The sequence below is a fragment of the Enoplosus armatus genome, chromosome 9, assembly GCF_043641665.1.
Source record: "Enoplosus armatus isolate fEnoArm2 chromosome 9, fEnoArm2.hap1, whole genome shotgun sequence".
NCBI classification, from domain to species: domain Eukaryota; kingdom Metazoa; phylum Chordata; class Actinopteri; order Centrarchiformes; family Enoplosidae; genus Enoplosus; species Enoplosus armatus.
In genome coordinates, this window is record NC_092188.1 from 15,275,664 (window position 1) to 15,298,981 (window position 23,318).

The 23,318-nt window shown below is 40.1% G+C and overlaps 1 protein-coding gene across 1 annotated transcript in view; it reads left to right on the forward strand.

The window, feature by feature from the left end:
* Positions 1-23,318, forward strand: part of col14a1a (collagen, type XIV, alpha 1a) — a 116,664-nt gene that overhangs the window by 42,214 nt on the left and 51,132 nt on the right. Inside the window, exons 17-26 of the mRNA XM_070911491.1 lie at positions 166-201; positions 1,533-1,675; positions 3,184-3,316; positions 4,758-4,880; positions 7,382-7,531; positions 11,623-11,739; positions 15,159-15,305; positions 16,876-16,950; positions 18,976-19,115; positions 21,566-21,689. Of these exons, the coding sequence (XP_070767592.1) occupies positions 166-201; positions 1,533-1,675; positions 3,184-3,316; positions 4,758-4,880; positions 7,382-7,531; positions 11,623-11,739; positions 15,159-15,305; positions 16,876-16,950; positions 18,976-19,115; positions 21,566-21,689 (1,188 nt within the window). The remainder of the gene's footprint in view (positions 1-165; positions 202-1,532; positions 1,676-3,183; positions 3,317-4,757; positions 4,881-7,381; positions 7,532-11,622; positions 11,740-15,158; positions 15,306-16,875; positions 16,951-18,975; positions 19,116-21,565; positions 21,690-23,318) is intronic.

Consider the following 23,318-nt stretch of genomic DNA (forward strand, 5'->3'; position numbering starts at 1 on the left):
CATTTGCATTGATTTGTTTGTCACAGCTTGACTCAGAGGAAGAAAATCTATTTTCCCACCAATGTGTTATGTATTTCCGTCTAATTACCTTAGTTATTGAAACAGAGAGTTGTTGAGGAGAGTTTCTATCCAATTATCTGATTTATGCTCTCTGTATTTCCCCAGTGGCTAAGACAACAACGATTGCTACCACAACCACAGGTAAGAAGTGTCCTAATTGCTTTTGTGTAAAATTCCAAAATGTCAGGAGTGAAAGTGTCTGAATCATCACGCTCAATATTGTACATGTATAATAATGGTCAAACACTAACTTGAAAAGATGTGACACAATTAGACACGTCATGTTGGATTAAAATTGTGCGATGAAATGTATTTTTCTTCATGTTACCTTAAGAGTGTTGCTTTAAATGATTTTGCTTGCATGTGTCCAGTGGGCTGCAGGCGAAGTTCAAGCAGTACTTGCTTTAGAAAACTATCCTGGCAGAGAAACTGGCCAAATTTTAATCATGATTCAAGCCAAGGCATCTGTCTAGAAAGTCCACTGCCATTGAAATGTGAAAAGCTCTACTAGTTGCCAGTGCTTGCTGATATTGCCAGAGTGCAACCACAGTTCTAGCAAGTTCCTGTAGCAGAGTTTTGGTCTTTTGTTGCTCATTTAGTTTCAGGAAGCGAAACCAGAATTACTGAGGGCTTAGGAAAGCTCCACACTGTCTGTTCAGACTAAGGTTGATGAATGCAAAACCGAAACACAGATAGCATTCTAAAGGAGGATGCACCTAATGAAAACGTTTGGAAGATCCTTTGTGTTTTTTATAAATGTGTTTACCAAGTTGGCTTCACCCAGAGACTGTAGTTTAAACTTCATTATCTCATAGGCCACCCGGAGGCCATCTGGATTGTGTTTTGTATGAGGAGCAGGCTACAGCTAATCGAGTCAGAGCAGTTTCTCCACTCGCGGCTCTAAAAACTTAAAAAAAGCTACATGTCTCCTTTTATTTAAGTCCCTGCTCACTATCCCAGGAACTTTAAAAACAGCACATCTGCTTTGTTTAAAACGTTTAAGTGCTCCTGTGAAAATCTCAACGTGCGGTTGGCTGACTAAAAGACAGCGAGTCACCTCTGCTTTTAAAAATCAAGGCTTTTATTTTAAGGCTGCATCATTCATGGAACCCTCACACATTTCTTCATCCACGCCGGACTGCATAGACTTCAAAACGCGTGTACTTGGTTTAAAGACTGATGAAACAAAAAACAAACAAAAACACTTTGCTTTGTTTCAAACTCCATGCTCCATCTGGACCAGATTGTTCTTCATTTTATCATCCAGAACATCACAGCTGTCTGAGCACGTTGGCATTCTGACAGTCGCTGTTATGATTTTCTTTTAGCATACTGCCAGTTTGACTGACACGTTTCGAATCCACAGTTTATCAAACCACATTAAAAGTGTAAAGAAATCGTAGTTTAAGCCAAGATCAGTTTTTTGATATATAAATCCTACAGTAACTTTTGTCTGTGATGTGGTGTCACAGTGGCACGTCAGGCCGTGAGAGACCTTCAGCTGAGTGACGAGACCACCCAGAGCTTAGGGGCATCATGGGAGCTGGACGACCCCCACGTGGAGAGCTACAGGGTCTCCTACGCAGGCCTCAGGGGAGACCACAAAGAGGAGTCTGTAAGTTGATCAAGTTATGAGCTGTCACTGTAAAAGCAAATTAACTAATATGTGTCTCCTCTAAGAGCTATTTTAGATCCCTATTACAGTCCTCAGCCACTTTGGGCCTTGTAGCCCTCAAACACATGCACGTAAACACACACAAACCTCTCCCCTGGTGAGTTGTGAACACTGATTACATGGAATAGACAACACTGGAGTTGTGTTCGGAGGAAGATCCTTGTTATTTCACTCCTCCAGCCAACTGGATGGAACTGCAGCGGTCAGTGTCGGGTCATCTGCTCTAATCAAAAAACTGATTACACTTTTAGTCCTGGTCCACTCGGCCTCTCCTTCCTGACTCCTCTATCTGTGGTAAGAGCCCTTGAGCTCAGTACCATGTACTGACCCTGATCGCTGATGCGCACACACACACACACACACACACACACACACACACATGGCCTCTCCATCTGTCCCTCTTTTTCTCTGTTTTCCCTCCCTCTTGTCCTCTCTCTCGCCACCTCCCCTTACTTTCCTCCCCTCTCCCTCTATCCCCCTTTAATTTCCCAATGTGGTGTCAGAGCCGTAGAAGATGGAGAGGCCAGGCCAAGCCAGAAGACATTCCATTATCTTTTCAGCAGCCATTTACCTCACTGGGAGTGGAGATGGAGGGCAGCAGAGAAAAGAGCAAAAGAAACAAAGAGAGGTGGAAAAAGAAACAATAGCTAAACAAAATGGGAGAAAGGCTTAAACCTGTCCACCGGCTGATAGATAAGGGTTGTTTCAGGTCGCGCCTCTTTCTGAAAGTTTGGATGTGTTTTGATGTAGATGTGTATGAGAGACAGAATAGGGGAAAAGAGACAGTATGGACAATCCTGTGTGTGTTTCAGAAGTTGGTTGTGTGTTGATGTATTTCAGCACCGCAGTCAGAATGGACAGCTCCTCCTATCTCATTGGCTGTGACAGATTTACCTGACCTTCCCTTAATGCTCTCTCTCTCTCTCTCTCTCTCTCTCTCTCTCTCTCTCTCAGCTCTCTACAGCTGACAATTTGTGTTAGAATTTCTGAAGAAACTCTGCATTGTCTCAGTTATTTTGTCAAGTTTTTTAAAAATAATAACATAATTACAAATATTTTCAGTTAGTTGACAAAACTATCTCAACTCAAGCCCCACTTACTTGCTTGGTCTTGTTCTGGAACTTAAACAAAGATGCAGAGAAATAACAAACTTCAACACTGATAAATGAAAACATGGTAGTAATGGTTTTCTTCTCAGCTCTTTTCTGCCTCTCCGTTGGCTTCAACTGACTTTATTGACTGAACCGAAGTGAGCAGAATTCTTGAACAGTTGTGGTTCAAATCCCTGAAGGTATACGTAGCATTTTGCAAGCACTGTCTGTTTCACCAAATTAAGCCTGGCCTTAATCTTTGCCTCCAAATGTCACTATAAACCAGCAGAGAACAGCAACACATTCTGTATGTAATCTGCTATATGGTGGTGTGTGTGTGTGTGTGTGTGTGTGTAGGTGCTAGTTCCAGGTGGACAGAGGAGAGCAGTGCTTCAGCCTTTATTATCAGACACCCAGTACAAAGTGACAGTCACACCGGTGTACACCGACGGACAAGACGGCATCAGTGTCTCAGCCCTGGGTGCCACATGTAAGCCTTACAAACCCCCAACGCACACACACACACACATACACACACACACACACACACACACACACACACACACACACACACACACACACACACACACACACCTCTGGATTATTAATTACCAGGGTCATTCTCAATTTTCATTATACAAAGATGCAGCTTCCAGTTTAGAACGCATCTGACAAAACTGAAAGCTAATGCAAATGAATTTTATTGCAGCGAGCAGAATGTTAATTTGCATCGCATTAATTTCATGTACATTTACGTTCCTGAAGTTAAATGTAAATTAAAGTGATGACTGATACTGATGCGTTCTTAATTGTCTTAATGAAGGCCGTTCATAATTACAGCAGCTCCTTTCATTAATGAGGCGATTAAATTATTTTGCTGGGCTCTAATTGATTTTCTCAACCATTCTCTTGATCACCTCTTATGCACAGTAGTGATTGTCTCCTCGTTGTACAGAGAATTGAAATGTCAGACGGAACTTGTCATCTTTTTAGATGAGGTTACTATAGCTCGCCATATTGCAAATAAAAGCCTCTTCTCAGCTCGGAAAGCAGCATAGTGATAATTCAGAGCCCAGGCAGACTTGATGTACATTAAGATGGGATTTTCTATTTTTTGATGGAGGAAAACTGTCTTCTCTCCTAAACCAGGGTCTGTAGGAATTTACAACCTCGTGATAACTCAAATTCAACCAATCCTGGCACTGTCCAATGTTACCATAATTCATATTTCAGTGTTTATTGAAAAGGATATAATTAAACCATAAATCAACAAACTGTATATAGAGTGCTGTGCCTATTTTTTTTTAAACTGTGGACAGCAAAAAGGAACAAAAGTCATAAGTCATATTAAGGCTGGGTATCGAACCTTAATACTTTTATAATACTGGTTCCAGTATGTGTCTGTTGTACCGCATCAAAAAGTGTCAAGTATCAAAAGCTGAAAAGGCTGGAAATCCACTGCCTGCTCAGATTGATACTCTTCTCTTAATCTGCATCTATTTTGATATCTTTGGGTTTTGAACTTTGATCAGTCACCTTCGACTCTGATCAGTATTTTTCACTATTTTCTGACACTTTCAAATAATATCCAGCCCCAAGTCATACTGTATACAGTCAGAAAACATGATGACACTTAATAATAATAATAATAATAATAATGATAACAACAATAACAAAGGCAGGGAAGAAGAAGACTGTAACCTAGTACACATGCATGCAAACAATGCAGGATACAAAAAATACGGCTTGCAAATGTTCTGTGAGGAAGGAAAGGCTCTCTCCACACGTTTGTTAGACCTCAAGGATACACACAATATGTTTTGTTGAGTAACACTGGATGTAAAAATAATTTTTGTTTGTTGACGAGAAAACTCCACAAGTCTAGTTCTGAGAAGCACCTCTATATTCTGATTTTATCTGTGTTCTGGCAGTGCCCCTCTTGTCTCCTGGAAATCTACGTGTGTCAGAGGAGTGGTACAACCGCTTCAGGGTCACCTGGGATCCACCTCAGTTTCCTACAGTGGGTTACAGGATCGTCTACCAGCCCATTTATGGTACATACACACACACACACACACACACACACACACACAGACACTAATGCTAATCCTAACATTATTGGTTTAATCAAGCAGTAATCACAAAAGAGGTCCTTGGGGATGACATGTGAAATGTAGAGGTCGTGGAGATTTTCCTCTGTGATTGTTTTTGTAGAAACACAAAAACAGACACAGACAATCCTGTGCGCCTTCATGTATACTATAGTACACACACAACCACACACTGAAGCACTGTTAGACAACTGTTAGTTGTCAAGCACAGGAGCATTTTTTTTATTTAGTGTGTGCTTTGCCCTGGGACACAGACTCGTCCAAACATACTAATCCGCTTGTTATGGGAGGCCCCACCAGCAACAAAAGCACATAGTAGCTGGGAAACAAACTGCTCTAAGGTTGTTTTGGCTTTCCTGATTGTGGCGTCTTACAAAAAACACCAGTGATCCAGAGCTGAAATAAGACATTAGCCTTCCTCATTTATTCATTGTCTTGAAGCATCATCAAAAGCCCATTTTCACTGTTTTGCTGCTTCTCTGGTGCTAATTGTTTCATCCTTCCAAGACAAGGCTCCAGTCTTTATAGTTTCCATGTCTGTTTTTAGTCATCTAAACACGATTACCGCGTCTGTAAGATCCAGCTTCAAGCAGACAAGCTGCATTAATCTGATTTTCAGAATTAAGTTGAAGGGAAGTAAATTTCACCAGGCGACTGTTTTTACTGTGACAATTGTGGTACGTGGATGGAAGAAAAGGGCCTGTGTGTGCAAGTGCCTTCACACACACAGATATACAGCTACAATATACTTAATGGAAACTTAAACCCACTTAATGTAGCAAACACATAAAATGGACACGTGTGTTATTAAACAGTGTTCCAGTGGGTGGTGTGTTGTAAAGATAATTGCTGCTCCTCTTTTAGTTATGTATTTTTTTTCTTGTATTGGTTTTGTTTCTTGTATTTAATTTAGCTGTTTACTATATGTGTGCAGGATTGTTACTATTTTGTTTGTAGTAGTTTGGAAAAACTGCTTTAATAAATTTTATTATTATTATTATGTTTTTGTATTTTAGTGGCCTAGAGGAGTGTGTGTGTGTGTGTGTGTGTGTGTGTGTGTGTGTGTGTGTATGTACTCCTGGATATCTTTGTGTGGTAGAGTCAGCTCCTGTTTGCAGCAGGGATGGCAACACTGCCATCATTCAGTAAGGCTCTGTGTATGACTGTATGCATGTGCAGTTTGTGCAGGTCTGTATATAAGTATGAGGAGACTGTAATGCAGTTTGCACTGATAATGGTGACAGATTTACCACTCCAAGTTCTTAATCATTTTGGAAACACTGGGTCCTTGTTTTCAGACAGAAGCAGACAAAAGCAGCTTCTCATCTCGAGCACGGCGACCGTCGATCTTGACGGCTGAAACGACAACTTGCTGGCAGATTTTATCAGCTGTAGCTAGCTAGCTAATTAAGCCAGCATTTACATTTAGCTCCATGAGTTGCCTGAAGACACAGTCTCACAGGCTGACTTTTTCCTATTTCTCGCTGACTTGTTTTGAAACAAGAATCATATCAAGAGGGTTTAAATATGTGTATATATGAAATATATGAAACTGCATGTTACAGGTAAAAACTCAGCAACTCAGCTGTTGATCCAAAACATGAATCAGCAGAGGTGGAATATAACTAAGTACATTTACTCAAGTTCTTTACTTTATAGATTTGATGCTACTTTATACTTCTACTTCATTTCATTTCAGCGAAATATTATACTTTTTTATTTCACAGCTATAGTAGCTAGTTACATTTCAGATTAAGATTTTACAAATAAAACATGCGATTAGTTTACAAAATATGATGCATTGTTACAGAAAAGCTACCCAACAGTATAACAAGTTGATAAAACAAGCTCCACCTTGACAACACTGAAATGCTTCTTACATTAATTGTTATTGCATCACTAATAATAATCCATTAATATATGAATAATAAATATAACACTCTGAATGCTGCCATTTTGCGTTTTACTTTTGCTTCCAATACTTTTACTTAAGTAAAACTTTGAATGCATGACTTTTACTTGTAATTAGTGTTTTCACAATGTCGCCTTGCTACTTTTACTTGAGTAAAACATCTCAGTACTTCTTCCACCACTGAAGATCAGACTCATAAGTCATTCTAACAAAACCCTTTTTGGCAGCTCTGCCTTCATACTTGTTAGTATTAACAATAACAGTGTATTCACTTTTAATTTTAGTTACATGAGAGAAAAGCTTTTAGGATGAGGACTAATGATGTGTTTGAAACACGTAATGCTGTCTTGGGTAACGTTGGCAGGACCTTACTGATCAAGTTTCAATTTAAAAAGAATTCTATATAAGTTTAAAATTTATGTTTCTAAAAAATTTTTGTAGTGTGTTTTCTTAAATACAATAACTCTTCTCATTCTCTGTCTTCCTCTTTGCTTCCTGCCTGTGCTCATGTATACGTGTGTGTCCTTCTCAGTTCCAGGACCAGTTTTGGAGATGACAGTGGGTGAAGATGTGAACACCGTCCTCCTCCTGAATCTACTGAGTGGGACGGAGTACAGTGTTCAAGTGACGGCTTCCTACATGACAGGACAAAGTGAACCACTGCTAGTGAATGCCAAGACATGTAAGCATCCTTATCAGACCCCTGCAAAGACCACTCCCACTTCATTGTCAGAGTAGGAATTAAGTGGTGGATTTGATATCTGATTTTTGTCGGCATGGCCGTAAATAGAAGAGGCTGTCTCACTGTTAGTTTGCTGAGGTTAATAATAAAGGTGAGGTTTCTGAAAGTGAGATCCTAAACGTAATTTTAAATTGAGCCTTCCCTGATTTTCTTTAAGAAAGTCACGCTACATTTCAAAATGAGGCCTAATGGGTACATCAACATCACCTTAGGTTTCCAGGCTAAATTTGTCACAAAGGATAATGTGACTATTTAGAAAGATGAGACAGAGGCCTCAGCAGCAGAAAAGCAAACTAGTGTGAGGAAAGTGGGAAAAGCACTGATGCCATGCGCTCTAATTTCCATTGAGACTTTAGCAAACAGACAGAAGGATATTAATATTTCCCAGTCGGCCAGTGAGAACAATCCTTTTTGCATATAGATTTGGCATCAGTAGGTGTAGAAAAACCTAATGCAGGCTTTAATGTATCTTTCATCTAAAACAAATAAACTGTCAGAGAAGGAGGAAGTGAAAGAGAGAGAGAGGGAGAGAGAGAGAGAGAGAGAGAGAGAGAAAAGTATTGTAGATATATATGTGTGGGTGCATGTACATGCATCTGTTTGAGCATCCTTTCTTTGAACCCACTCTCAGAATAGTGCCATGTCACTATCTATCACGACATTGATGTTGTCTTTTTGGCTCACTGTCTTTGTGTGTGTGTGTGTGTGTGTGTGTGTGTGGTTTTCAGAAAGCTGCTGTGTCATCCCTCTCTTTAAAATGTACTGTTGTCTTTTGGGCTTACTGTCTGATTGGCCAGAAGGGACTCACCAAATGGCGGAGCATTGAATGGGTTGAAAACAAACATACTGTAATTTTAATAGCGCATGAATTTCTCATGCACGTTAATGCACACAGCGAAAAGAGATTTCCACTTGTTTCCCTGAAAAGCTATTTGCCTTAACTTTAGAGGAGAATGTCGAGAAATAAAACTTAAAGACTAACTGTGGAGTCATTAATGGATTTATACATAATTGACATAAACCTCACAATTGAAGGGGGTTGCTTTTGCTACACAGGTTATTTATCAATTTGTACTACAATAATGTGCTGTCTTTCATCTGTTCTTTAATCATCCCCCTGTTGAAGAGTGACAACTCCCTCGTGCCTTCCTGTCTCTCTACAGCTCTCATAATGAAAGATGCTTTCATAAGAAGAGAAAGATGAAATATGAGGCACTGATGTAGATTTATCAGCCATCCTTACTTGAACTTGAACTTGGTGCCTTTACAGTATGCCCACCTCACCACATTTACTTTGCTCTTAATACGCCCCATTTTTATACATACAGTACAAACAAATCTGTATGTATAATAACTATTATAATATCTACATTTTTTGATTTTCAGATATTTTCCTCCCACACTTTTCTAGTCCTACTTGTGCATCTTATATGTCACATTTTATGTATGTATGTTGGCAGGAGGACTTAAAATGACTCATCACCAAAAATTCTGCAGAACACATATTTTCTATCAGACGCAAGCAATTCACCATGCACTGATACATTTCAGATGTATCAGATTTTCCCATATTACACAGGACATATTTAAACTCATTGTCAGTACTACAGTGGAGGAACTCTGATTTATTAAGGGGGATGCATTCAGTCATTTGTCATTCTAATAAGGGAGATACAGTAACATATTTCCCTGGGTACACTGCACTCATTGCAGTCTTACCATGGGAGCCAACTGGCATGTTTTCACCAATAAATTACACATACTAGCATGTAGCGTAAAAAAGTAATTATTGGTACCTTGAGGACCATTGAATGAAATGAAACTGTTTCCCACAAATGAAGTTTTATGTAGTTTGTATTGAGGCGCTGGCACTTCAGCTAGATAGTAAAAATAAGTTTTCTTCAGGACCACTGAAGGGTGCTCAGTGAATCTGGTCTCAAGAAATTTTGTAGATTTAGCGAAATGCAGAAAAATGGAAATAAGTATGTTTTGTTCACCGAAAGTGAGAGAAAGTTTGACTGTGAAATGATTACACGATGAGAAGCAGGCAGAAGTGGAAAGAAGAAATACTGTAGTGGAAAACTAACTGAGGGTGTGGAGGTTGGGAAGGCAGATGGGTGCAAATATTTGGCTTCAAGTCTGGCAACCTCTCTCTCTCTCTCTCTCACACACACACACACACACACACACACACACACACACAGAGGTATTTTATGACTGACTGCAGTATCTCCATATGGTCCACCATGGTTCGTATCTGTAGTACTCTTTTTATTTTTACCTTTGGATAATTAAAACGGCCACCACATCCTCAGTTCCCTCTTCTTTTTTTACTATTTACTTTCCCCTTCTCGCATTCTTTATCTTTCTTTGTATTTAAACCTGGCTTTGCATACTTCCACTTCAGCCTGGTAGTATACTCCATCTCACCAAATTATTAAACCAATTATTGCTGCAGACAAACGTGGGGGCAGACGTCCTTCAAAACAGGTTATAATGTGCTGATCAAGTGAATCTGCCATTTTCCTGTGCCAAATTCATTTTCTTTGGATTGCCAGCCTAGCACAGTTTCTTATTGTATACACAAACACACACACGATTACATATGCACGTATTCATGTATGACTGTGCAGGCTAGTGTGCATTTTGCATGTCAGTCAGAGTTTTTGTGTATCTTTGCATATTATTGAATGCAATGATGGGTTGTCATATGCATTATTCACTAGTATTTAAAATAAGGCCCCTGCCATATGGTCCCAGCATAAAATATCCATTTACTAGCCAAATTTATTTTATACCATCAGCAAATTCTGTTAACAAGGGGGAAAGAATGAGGGAGAGAGAGGGAGGAGAAACGAAGAGAGTGGCTCTTGGGAGGTTTGCTTGCCTATGGTACACTGAAATCTCACTACCAAACAAGCTTCAGATATTTAAATTGCTCTTGGTGTTTTGCATTTTGCTGCATCATGCCTCATTGTTTCTAACACCAAGTCTGACTAATTTTGTTACTTTATGATTTGTTCTAACAACCACAACTGAATGTTGTAACTGGAACTGTCAGTATAGATAAATGTCCACCATTTACACTTTATAAGGATGGTACACTGTTATAGCTGTTATTTTTTCAGTTATCAGAAAACCAAAAAAGAGATGTTCAAGTGCCACTTTCTTTACTCTATTTGATGCATAGCACAGACAATATAGCTCTAACTGTAACTTTTGCCTAAACCCAACCTTAATGCTGACTGCTCTAATGAGTTCTACTCTACTTTTCACATTATTATCAGTCAGTCATTCGACGTGTTAGTGACACATTATAAAGTATGTACATGATGTGAAGTTAAAGCCATTTTACTCTCTGAACAACCACACTGACCACATATCTGTCAAAGTAGTTCTTAATGATATGTCTCTGCAAAATGAGTCCCAATTCAACTAAGAGAGACATAGCAGCACCATGAATAAGATGCAAAGTATCTTCAATGAATATAGTTTGGTGCAGACTTAGTAGCCCACATGATCCATAGCCAGAGTAAATCCAGCCAGAGCGCTGTGTCTGAGTCTCTCCCAGTTGGAGTCTCTGGTCGTCTGGCAGGTGTAGGAGCTGGATGGTGGAGGGTTTTTACCAGAGTGATGGAGACATAAAGGAAGAAAGACAAGTTTATTGTTAGAAAATGTGCAAAATGCTTTTTTATAACTTACATTACAATGTACATTACTTCAAGCCATTCGAAAGGAAAATAAACTTTAACTTCGATGTTCTGCTTCATGTTTTTGTTTGGTTGGGACTCAAATAAAACATGTGACTATTGACTGTAGTGCTACTGATTGTTGTGCAGTGTTCATGTGTCATTTGATAGATTTAGTAATTAAATGTAATTCTGTGAGAGATGTTTTGTCTGCACAGCAATCTGAAATGAACAGACTAGGTTTTTTGTGTCTGTGATTGCACATTGAACATCAGTGAGTTACATGAAAACAGCAATTAAAAAATAGATACTAAATTGATCTGTCTGTCTCGCTATCTGCAGTGTTCCTCGGTGTCTCTGGCTTGTCAACCTACCAGGTACGTCCCAACAGCATGTGTGTCCAATGGCAGCCTCTTCTACATGCCACGTTATACAGAGTCTTCATACAGTCAACACTCAGTAAGTACATTTACTGTTCATGAGAGTGTGTGACCGTGTTTGGGTATGTGTTTATCCATGTGTATGTGTGTGTGTGTGTGTGCGCCAGTCCTCATCTGTGTTCTCAAAGGTGGTGAAAAAGGAGTTTGTTTCTTGATTTAGTGCTTTCATTAGTTTTGCTTTTAACACCAGACAGGCAGCTCACTCCAAGCAGTAACTTGATTGGCTTATCTGTTCTGAATTCTGAACAAGTTTGACTTTATTATTGTGCTGAAATGTGGTCTGAATCACACTTTTTAAATAAACAAAAGTTTCATTCAAGCAGGCAGTAGTCCTGGAACACGTGCTCGGACACACAGTCGACAGTTTGCTGTTCTCACCAACATTTGACCTTCAGTCATCCCAACATGTTTAAGCGTTCCATGTTGTGAGAAACAAGCCTTTTGCCAGCGAAGTGACTGGAATACAATTCAGTCAGTAAATCAAACGTTTTACTGGAGTCGTGATATTTGGTGAGGTGGCTGGATTTAACTCCAAAACTCCCAAATCTGAATATGTTTCCTTATGGATTTACAGCCTGTCCTTGTGAAAACGTCTCCTCCGTTTATTTTTAATACAAAGATGAGTCAGCTCAGGACTGTCTGGTCGGATGTGTGTGATGGTTACATGTGTGTTAGTTACATATACCTTTCACAGTCATCTGGATTCATATTGATATGAGCCTCTGAGGAAATAAGTGTTATGTATTTCTGTCATTTTCACATGGCAGAGGTTTACATTGCTAAGGATATTCATAAATCTCTCTGTTTGCAGAAAGTAAGGGACATATGATATGAACACTATCTCTCCCCAATAAACGACACGGGAGAAAACCACTTGAGAATAGTCCATGTCATCGCGTCAGAAATAAAACGAATAAAGACACAGAGTATGACGAAGAAGCTGTTTAATGCTCAATTAGTTAATAAATGGAAAAAAGTAAGAAAAGAAGAAGGGAACAAAGGAAGGAGCTCTAAATAAAAGAAAGAAATAATTGCCCTTTCCTTTCCCATTGAATCAAGTGAAATATAAAAACCTTAATAAAACCACTGTACAATTTGTCCTGTCGACAAGAGAGTATTTTGGAGCTGGTCCACTCACAGTGAACAACTTCAAGTTCAAGTTTTATTTTTATTTGTCCTCAGAGGGCCGTTGGTTGTGCAGCACAGGTTCATATAAAATCTACAGTAAAAAACACAGTTGAAACAGTGACAAAGAGAAATAGAGATATTTTTCTTCAGTCTGCTCATTCTTTGGATTATGTGTCCATGAGAAAACCTTTGTCTAAGTTTATTTTTGAAATGTCAGCATGTGTTTAAAGGTCACATAGGAAGCAAAACCAGATGCACACAAACACATTTTCTTGCTGAGAGTTAGATGAGGAGATTGACACCACTCTCATGTATGTACGCTAAGATGAAATATTAAGCTACAGCTAAGAGGCGATTAGCTTAGCTTACACCAGGAAGTTACTGCCTGTCACTCATCATAAAACAAAATATAGGGTTAATTTCATAAGGCATTTTTTTCCCTTTTGGACAGGGCCAGGCTAGCTATTTCCCACTGCTTTCAGTCTTTATGCTAAGCTAAGCTAATCATTTTCTGTCTATAGCTTCTTAGTGTACAGAGAGTGGTATCGAGCTTTGCATTGGCAAATAAATGTATTTAGATCATCAAAGTTGAGCATTTTGAAAAAGAAATCACTTTCAACGAGTTTGAATACTAGTGACATAAAACAAAACAAAATAATATTTAATAAATTAATTTAAAATCATGAATTTATTCCATTAATGTTATTCAATGACATTCATCATTTGATGTGTAAAGTTACTGGACAATAACCTGGACATCAAACTCTCAGACATTTTAACTTGTCAAAGCAGGAAAAACACAGGTGCGACTGGTAACGATGACCCTGTTCCAGTTAGGCGTGCCAGTGAGGCAGCGTGCACAATAGTGACCTGAATTGAATGCTGCTGTTGTTAATATTATTAGTTGCACCTGTTTGGCAAGTCAAAGCATCCTCGTGAGAAAAGCCTATATCAAATGTTAGCTGTGTTTTAAAATGGACAGGGTTCCAGTATATTGTTGGGGGTTAGTTTTGATTAAAATAAATTGGAAGCTGGTAAATGGAGAGGTTAAAGACATTTATAAAACTGCCTCTACCTGAAGGAAACGTGCATAGTAAATTTGACTGCCTTTTACTGTCAGAAAAAAAGAGGGAAGACGATGGCTCTCTTCCATCTTCCTTCCCTCCCGACTTTTCTATTTATCTGCGTCTCTCCCTTCCTTCCTGTCTGAGCAGCGACTCGATGTTCTAGCTGGAGTTTGGAGATTTGGTTTAATCCACGCAGAGCCAACCAGCTGCTTAAACACCTCCTCTGATGGAAAAGTGCAGCCTCTCGGTGACAGCTGTTTCCCTAAACTTTATTATCTATGGCTGTTTCCTGCGTGGAGGAGGAGCTAATTTGTCACTCTCCAAGATGAGAGACACATTAGGAAATAGAATTAGATTAATGAAACTGACAAATGGCAGCTATTAGTGCACTTCCAGTTTCCAGTTTGTCCCCTCTTGGCTGCCAATGTAAATTCTTATTCATCTGTTTTTTCTGTGATGCTGTCCCTCTACATATTTTCAAAATAAACTCTAAATAGAAAGTGTTTGCAGTCTGCAATCTAAAGGAAATTGACAAGAGAAGATAAAACTCAATAATGCGATTCTTTTTATTTTTCAGTAGATATAAAGATGTTTTTCCACAGTGATTTTGACTACAGAATTGTCTTTTTGTTGTTAGTTTTTTGGTGCACATTCTGCAGTTTGTCACCTTGCTTTATTTTTTGTTAGATGTTACAGTCATCTGTGATAGATCTGCCAGAGATTGGATGAGTTTGATGTGTCGCTTTTAATTTGTCAACAAAACATGACACTTCACTAAGATTAGCTGAAAACTGATGCTATTTTCCTGAAAATCCTACTTTGTGTTACCCTAAAATAAGGTATTAATATTAGTATTGTTGTCATTGATAATATTAAAGGCAAGAATTTCACATTGAGTTTGAATTTCCAGATGACCTGAACATAATGCAGGGTGATGAACAAGTACAAGTGTCTGTGCTTCAGCCGCTAACCGTTAATTTACCCTTGAGCAAGGCACTTTGCTTGCTGACTGCTCCAATAAAGCTGCTTAGTATCCAACTCTGAAAGAAAGAGTTTGAGTGATTTTAGTCATCAGCTCGTCTATGACGCAGAACATGGCAGAAAAAGAGGAAATGTGCTCTGTAAATACAGTTAATTTGAAACAGGAGCTTTAGAGGGATTTGAGCTTGTTTGGATTTGATTACTGATTTGATCTGAACTTCATTAATTGCAAGACATTTTTCGTTTTGTTATTTACTTGCAGATGGTCAGAAGCAGGAAGTGAACCTGGGAGGTGGCGCTTCCCGACAGTGCTTCTATGACCTCACTCCCAGCAGCCAGTACCAGATCAGCATTCACACCCAGATGCAGGAAATGGAGGGACCTTCTGTCTCCATCACTGACATGACGCGTATGTTATAATGTTTTATATGTTATACACTGTATATACATTAAGGAGGTTGACTCACACTCTTTTATCCCAGTTTTTCCACCCATTTCTTTTCCACTGTCACTCCCTCCCTCCTTTCTAAGTCCCCGAGTTAATCCTTCCAGTCTCTTTCTCCTCCCGCCCCATAGCCACCTTCGGCCATGCATCTGTCTCACCTCTGCAACTTTCTCTTCTCTCCGCACAGCTGCAGGGACCAGGAGGGCTCCGCTCACAACCAGGGTTATAGATAGGCGGATAGATATGGTCTCAGATACATGCACACACACGCACACACACACACACACACACACACACACACACAGATTATGTTGTTGGTCCACAGATTTTGCGTAGACAGCTGTGGATAAATTCAACAGGAAACTCTACAATTTCAGCTTCAGTTGTAGGTCCATAGACAAGCGAAGTGTTAAGATACTTAGGTAAAAGTAGGGAAACCACCACACAAATATACTCGATGATGTCCAGCATTTGAATTTCTTCTGTAAAAGTATTGAGAGGAAATGTACCTAAGTATCAAAAGTAAATGCACCATTATGCAAAATACTTCCTTTCAGGGTGCTAAATTATTATATAGGGATTATAGCTATTTGTGGACAATATTTTTCTGTGATTTTTCAGAAGTCTTAATAATGTTTTTAGGAGGGAGACAGCAAAGATGGGAAACAGCTGACAGAGAGAATGACATCACCGACAGTAATGAGGCCCTTTGACCACTCCTAAACCCTCAGAAACTCCACAGTGTTTATTGTTCCATGACATTTGCCACAATGTGCTCAAACTGCAAAGTTCACGATTGAATCAAACACAGTATTTACTAATTATCTCTTCTGTCGCCAACAAGTTACCGTGGCAGCTGAAGACACATTTGTTGAGATAAATGTATCTACTTTCATGAAGTATGTGCCCCTTCTGTGATGTTTTCAGGATGATTTACTTGCTGTACTCTGGTTTGACAGAACCCACTGCTTTCTGCAAAGTAATTGGCTTGGCACTGAGGCATACCTTAACCTGGGGCTGTTTTGACTCTAAAAAACAGCCTCTGGTCAGACAGATACTAGACTGATGAAAATAGAGCTCTTGCGGCCCCCAACTTACAGAAGCAAGGGAGGAGAGAGAGATATGTAGAGAGAAAGTAGACAGGTAAAGTCTTATTGCTGTAACTCAGAGATGGAAAGAAAGATGGACAGAACAAAACACAGCAGCTGGATTTCTCATGAACACGTACGTTGGAAATACAGATTGCACTAGAAATCGTTTCTCTGTAAAGGTCCAGAACTCAGCTGTCGGAGGAAGGAAGAGGATTAGGAAACTTTCAGCTTAATAGAAACAAGCTACTGCTGTCTCTCATTCTGCCAGGTTATTGACTGTGTGCATGGGTGTGTGTGTGTGTGTGTTTGTGTGTGTGTGTGTGTGTGTGTGTGTGTGTGTGTGGTCGGCTGATAAACCCAAAGATGGTGCCACTTGTCTCTGCCATCATGATCGATGAGCTTGTCTTGTTTCCCTCTGTGTGTGTTTGTGTGTGTGTGTCCAGTGCCAGCGCCCACTCAAGCTCCGACTCAACCCCCCACGACAGAGCCCCCTCCCACCATCCCACCTGCTAAAGAAGGTGAGCAAGAAGCCTAACACAAACACACACACACACACACACACTCTCATATTATTCCTCTAGTGATGTAGGCAATCGTCATAGTGCTCTGATGACATTTTATGATAACTGTAGTCTCCTGGTTTATTAGCTTATTAGCTCAGGATCAGCTGAGCTAACCTGATCGCTCCCACCCAGCCCCCACGCTATAGTTGTTCAGTTCAGCCCCAAAACACCACAGAGCTCAGCCCGACTAACTATCACAAACAGGGCACACTGGCTCCAACATACAGGCTGCACCTGTGAGTGACAGGTGACACGCCATGACTCTTTATGACTACACTATGTGCATGTTGGCTAGTCTCCCTAAACCTCAAGGAAGCTATGATATATGTCATAACAGTAACACACTATTTCTATTCTTTACCCAGGAACCTACACTACCTGTAAAATTAATTCATCCTAACAAATGTTTATTCAATCATTTACAAACTAAAGTATCACAGGAAATGCAAACTTAATGCCAAAGGATTACTCTTTACTTTAAACCTTGATCAACTCTAATTTAAAAGGCAACATTAAATGACTCATGAGGTAAGACAGACAGAAAATATTCTCTCTGTAGAGGATTTTTCCAAATGGCCTGACAAGCCTAGAGAGATTAGGAACAAAGGGTTACAAGTTCCAACCCTTCTCCTCTGTTTCTGTCTGATGGGCTCAGGTAAAGCAGCACTACAAACTCCACAGACACGAACCGACATACCTGCTGAGCCCGTCTGTAAGCATTTCTGTCTAGTTTTCTGACCTTTGTCAGAACGATGCCCCCGTCTGTAAAGACAGGCAACCTTTACTCAGGACAGAACCACAAAGATGGGGGGAAGAGAAAGCAAAGGTGCATGTGTGTCTGTAAGTGGAAGAGAGACAGGTAGTAAAAAGAACGAGAGGAAGTTTTGTTGGGCAGGATGAGAAAAACAGGCAGAGATAGGGCCGCAGACTGAAAGCAGAAGGGAGTAGACGGAAAGAGAGATGAATGAGAAAGACAGTGGTAGCAAAAGACAGAAAGAAGTGCATGACATGCAGTATAAAAACAGAGATAGAGAGAAAAAGATAGTGATGAGTGGTGAGTGTTCAAGACAGATCTTTATAACACAGACAGAGGATTGAAAAAGTCTCAGTTACATTGTCACAGCTTTTATCGGAATCAGCCACGTGAAACCCTGTAATCAAAACATTCTCCAGCTGACCTTTAGCTTGACAGTACTGACAAGCATGAGCGCTCCACTTATGAAGTTCTTTAAAAACACACCATAATAGCATTTGTCTCTAACGGAAAACAGTAACCCCAGTAGAGTAGATTTTTGCATCATTTCATTTTTTATTTTATCTCGTCATCCCCTCGCCTCGTCTCTTCTCTTGTGTTTTGTTGCATTTAGAATTACAACCATTTTTCCTCGTAAACAATGCAGATACAGTTAAGCCCCCCCCCCCACTCGCTTTTATGGAGGCTAACATGGTCATGAACAAGGTTTGGAATTCAGCGAAGAACTGGAGTTTGAAAACTTGTTAAAACCACAAAACAACTTAACAGCAGCAAAGATAAGGCTACTGGGAGTCATTCAGAAACTTGAGAAAAATAGAAGAAGAAGGAAAAGTCGCAGCTGGACCAAGAATATGAGCAGCAGAAAAAAATACACAAACACATGGGATAAAGCACATTTATGTGGTCAGAAAAATCCATTTGAAGCTCCGAGTTGGAGAGCGTGCACTATACCTTTAATCTTATAAACTCTACTGTATGAAAATAAAGGACCTAGCCTTTGCTATTACCCTTTTGCAGCAGATGTATATTTGCAGTGCTTCATACTGTGCATATTTACTCAGAGTCTGAATATATTAGGCAGCCAGTTAACATTCAAGTTATACTTTGTCCTCTGCCGACCTTCATTCTGTATGAAATAACTTTTTTAAATGCAGAGATAAAACAATGTGCTGACTAAATCTATATCTCTCTTGTCTGTCTGTCTCTCTTCCCGCCTGTCCGTCTAGTGTGTAAGGAGGCCAAGGCTGACCTGGCATTCCTGGTTGACGGTTCCTGGTCCATCGGAGATGACAACTTCATGAAGATCACACGTTTCCTCTACAGCACCATGGGATCGCTGGATTTGATTGGACCAGATGGCACCCAGGTCAGTCATGTGACACTCACACCTAGGTCCTGTTTTACCTCAGGGAGTTCGGTCTTGACCATGTAGGTCTGAATAATGTTGCAGCGAGTCTCCTTGGAGTGCTGCTATTCACATTTATGACTGTTAGTGGTTCTTGTGTCTGGTCTAAATGTCTGAGTCTAGTGAAAATTACTGTATTGCCAGTTTATACAGTATCATAAGTTAACCAACAGAACTTCAAATGTGCCTCAGGCTTTTAATATTTGTTCACTCGCTTTGTAATTTATTCTCTTTGTTATAGTATTTTTCTTCAGAAAAATGCGCGCTCATGGGAAATGGAAAGTAAAGCAGACGCCGGGGATCTTGCCAAAAGTAGCCACACTGAAAACCATAAAAATGACGAAATAAAGAAATTACACATCATAGTGTAATCTGTGGGTAAAAGAATCCATTCGCAGGAGAGAGGCTGTTGGGGAAAATATAGGTTTGTGTATATTACATTTTTGAGGGGATAATCCACCAAAAATAGAAATATTACAAACCCCTGCAGGCTCTGCAGGGGTTTGTAATATTTAATTGTCCCCCAGCTCTTCCTCTCCAGCCAACTACCTCATCCTCTGCCCCCATCTTTCCTATACTGCAACCCGGTTGAACTTCCAATACTCTGCAAAAGAGAAAGACAGAAAACATTTTCATGTCTAGAACTAGAATTTCATTGAGTAGATAATGGAATAATGGAGACAGGATGCTGTACATCCATAATGAGTGATTTAACTTCATGGCTGACTCTCTCAAGATCTGCAGCTTGTTTTCTGTAGCCTGTTAGCTATTCCTTCCTTCTGAGCTTTGTGTCATTATCATTGTTTCAGACAGAAATAGAAATTAGTGAGATAATGTACATTTGCTCTTCATCCTTTGAGGAAGGTTGCAGCTGTTGGCAATAATTGATTCTGGAGGGATGCTTTGGAGCAGAATTTCACCCAATTTTCTTTGGCTGTCCCCTGACAAACCCACATGGCCACAGCCTTGTATGTATAGAGAAGTTTAGAAAAGTGAGTAGGAACTTTAAACGCCTAGTGAGTAAATCTTTACTTTCTGGAAAGACCTTTTTTTTGTTGCTGCGCAGCATTCAATTAACTCTGCTCATTTGCTGCCACTGCCAGATAACATTACTTTTCTGGCAGGGCTGGTGGTCTAAATCCAGATACATTAAAAGCTGGAATAAAGATCAGATGGTTCAAGCATCGACTAATACACTATCAACTTGAGTCTGAGCAGTACTATGAATCACGTTGCTATAGTGAATATTACCATCTCCACTGTGTTTCTCATGGATCACGTTCATCAATAGTAATGCCAGGCTCTAACTTGGGGCACTGGTTCTCTGTTGTCATTGTGAAGTAATTTCTTTGTGCTTCTTGTCTGCATGGCCCCCCCTCTATGTCAGCAGAGCTCAGCTGGCTCATTTGTCACACTGTAGAGGTGCTTGCTAAACCCTTTTCTTTCATTTGTGTACTGTCTGCTGTTAAGCAGTTTGCTACCCTCCCCATAACCCTCTTGCAGTAGGCTACCAAGAGCAAAACACTGGCTGTAATGTGAGAAGGTTGGCTGTACAGCAAAGAGAGAGTTGGCTGGTGAATGTAGGCCGCCCTGAGCCAACAACAGCACCATTAGCAGCCTTGAGGTAATGATAGTTGTTCGCCCCTCTTAGAGAAAGCCAATTAGATTGATTATAACTCCGATTTGGGAGTTTGGATGTATGTAGGAACATATATATTTCAGTGAATGTTGGCTGTAATATTCCCGGTTGACTTCATGAACTTTTACTTTATGCGCTCAGTGTGAAAAATATAAGACCACCAGCACTGACCCGGTTAAAAAAATGTGAAGCACATTCATCCATTAGACCTTAACGTTAAACCATGAAAATGTCACATTTTGGCGTCTTGTGTGCCATGTACACTTCACTTTGTACAATATTCACTTTGCTGGGCTTTTTAAGCACACCCAATTTGTATTGTATAATTACAGTATTTCCCTCGGCTAACAAAGGCAACATCTGTTTGATACCGTTGTTGCTGCTTAGAATAAATGCCGAAATTGCAGGTGATAATGAGGTAAGTATTAGGTTTTTGGGCCCAAAGCATAGACATTTGGCTCCATTACACTCACATAATGCCACATGAGCTGCTTGGAGTACTTTGGCTTCTTGATTTTTATTTTGGAGGAGGCATAAACAAACCTGCACACATTTTGGTTGCATTGTGACTGACATGAGTGTGAGCAGATGATGGCTGAATTTTCATTTTTGTGTAAAGTATTCCTTTAAAGAAAGTTGAAAATACCAGGGCTCCAGAAGGTGGGAATTTACCTTTTGTATAATTTGATTTGACATTTGATTTGAACTTATTTCCCTTGTCTGTCTGTCTGTCTGTCTGTCTGTCTGTCTGTCTCTCTCTGCCTCTCTGCAGGTGGCCATTGCTCAGTTCAGTGACGATGCTCGGACCGAATTCCAGCTGAGTTCCCATGGCAACAAGGAAGCGCTGCTGGAAGCTATTCAGGGGATCAGATACAAAGGAGGAAACACCAAGACAGGTCAGAGCAGTGTATTATTGGGATTAATGTAGTAATAGTTAGTAGACGGTCTATTCAGATGTCAGTTTAATACCTTAGTCAACCTGTTGACAAACAATCTCACCACAGGGGCCATTAGTAGCTGATGTGGAGCTCTCGGTCATTTGTCAAAATATCCCAATATCAGAAATCACAAATTTGTCTCAAGGGGCCTTACAATCTGTGCAGCATATGACACCTTCTGTAATTATGATCTCAATTCAGAAAAGGAAAAACTAAAAAACAACCTTTAACGGAAAAAATGGAAGAAACTTTCAAGAAGCTTCAGGTGTCGCCAACCAGACCTGAGCCACACAACCTCCACTCCACCACGGAAACCTGGAAGAGAACAGACTACACAAACATCTACACTTCCCTGACATTAGGATGCTTTACAAGCAGTTTGGGGTTGTGAATCTGTTGTAACGTTCATGTGGAAGCATCCAGCTGTGCTAGCACACACAAGCTGAATGTCAGTAACCTTGGAGCGTTAATGTGGCTTCACAGGTAATGCCGGTTGTTCAGAGGACTTTAACTCTCCTAAAGTCTGGGTCATGGCTCAGTGTCTGTTCAGAGTAATTGTGTCCCTGAGCTTTCCTATCAGCTCCAGGGATGATCGCACTATCATCTCCCCACTTATCCCTTCCGCCCCCTTCTTAGTCCTCTCTTCTTTGCTCTTCTTCATCTCCTCTACTCTCTTGCCAACCCCCTACTGTGCTCTCCTCCTCCACTTGGTTGCCTCTTTGCTTTCCTTTAAAGTGTCCTCTGTTCTCTCTTCTTCTCCCTTTTCATTGTTTTCCCTCTCTTCCTCTCAGCATTCCTCCCTTTTTTTGGTCCCCTACTTTTCATCTTCTGTTTTCTCATATCTTCAGCTTCTTCCTCTCCAGTTCCAGTACCCTCTCATCTTCTTCTTCTTCATCCCTGTCTTCTTTCTTTTGTCCATTTCCCCCATAACCCTTAAACACCTAAATTTGCTGTACTGCCTTATAGTTTAACAGGTGGAAACAGGTGGAGATTTAGCTGACAGGGCAGTGTGTGTAAGTGTGTGTGTGTGTGTGTGTGTGTGTGTGTGTGTGTGTGTGTGTGTGCGCATGCATATGGTCTACAGCAGAACAGAAAATAAACCATGAAATTTCATCTTCCCCACACAAAGAGAAAGAGGAGGCAGCCAGTTCTCACAAGGTTAGGCTAATGCTCCCAGACTCACAATTTCTCAGTCTCCTTCTCCCTCTATCTCTTTGTCTCTCACCCACACATACACTACGTGCACATGCACATGCACATAACCTCAGCGTAGAATTAATCCTCTTCAGTCGCTCGCACATAATGTCTATTCTTCAGGTTGTCCTTATTTTCACCAGAGAAACCCACACAGCTTATTGTATATACATATGTTTGGGTTATATTTTAGTTTATATGATAGTTCCTTTATTTTACATATTTATTACAATAAATAATACAAAATATATTATTCAGTTATTTGTAAGACAATGCCTTTTCACTGATACTTCAGGCAGAATTGAAGACTTTTTTCATGCTTTAGTTTTGATATTTTTGCTAATATGGTACTAAACTATACTATGCAAACACACATATACTGTGCCCAAACCT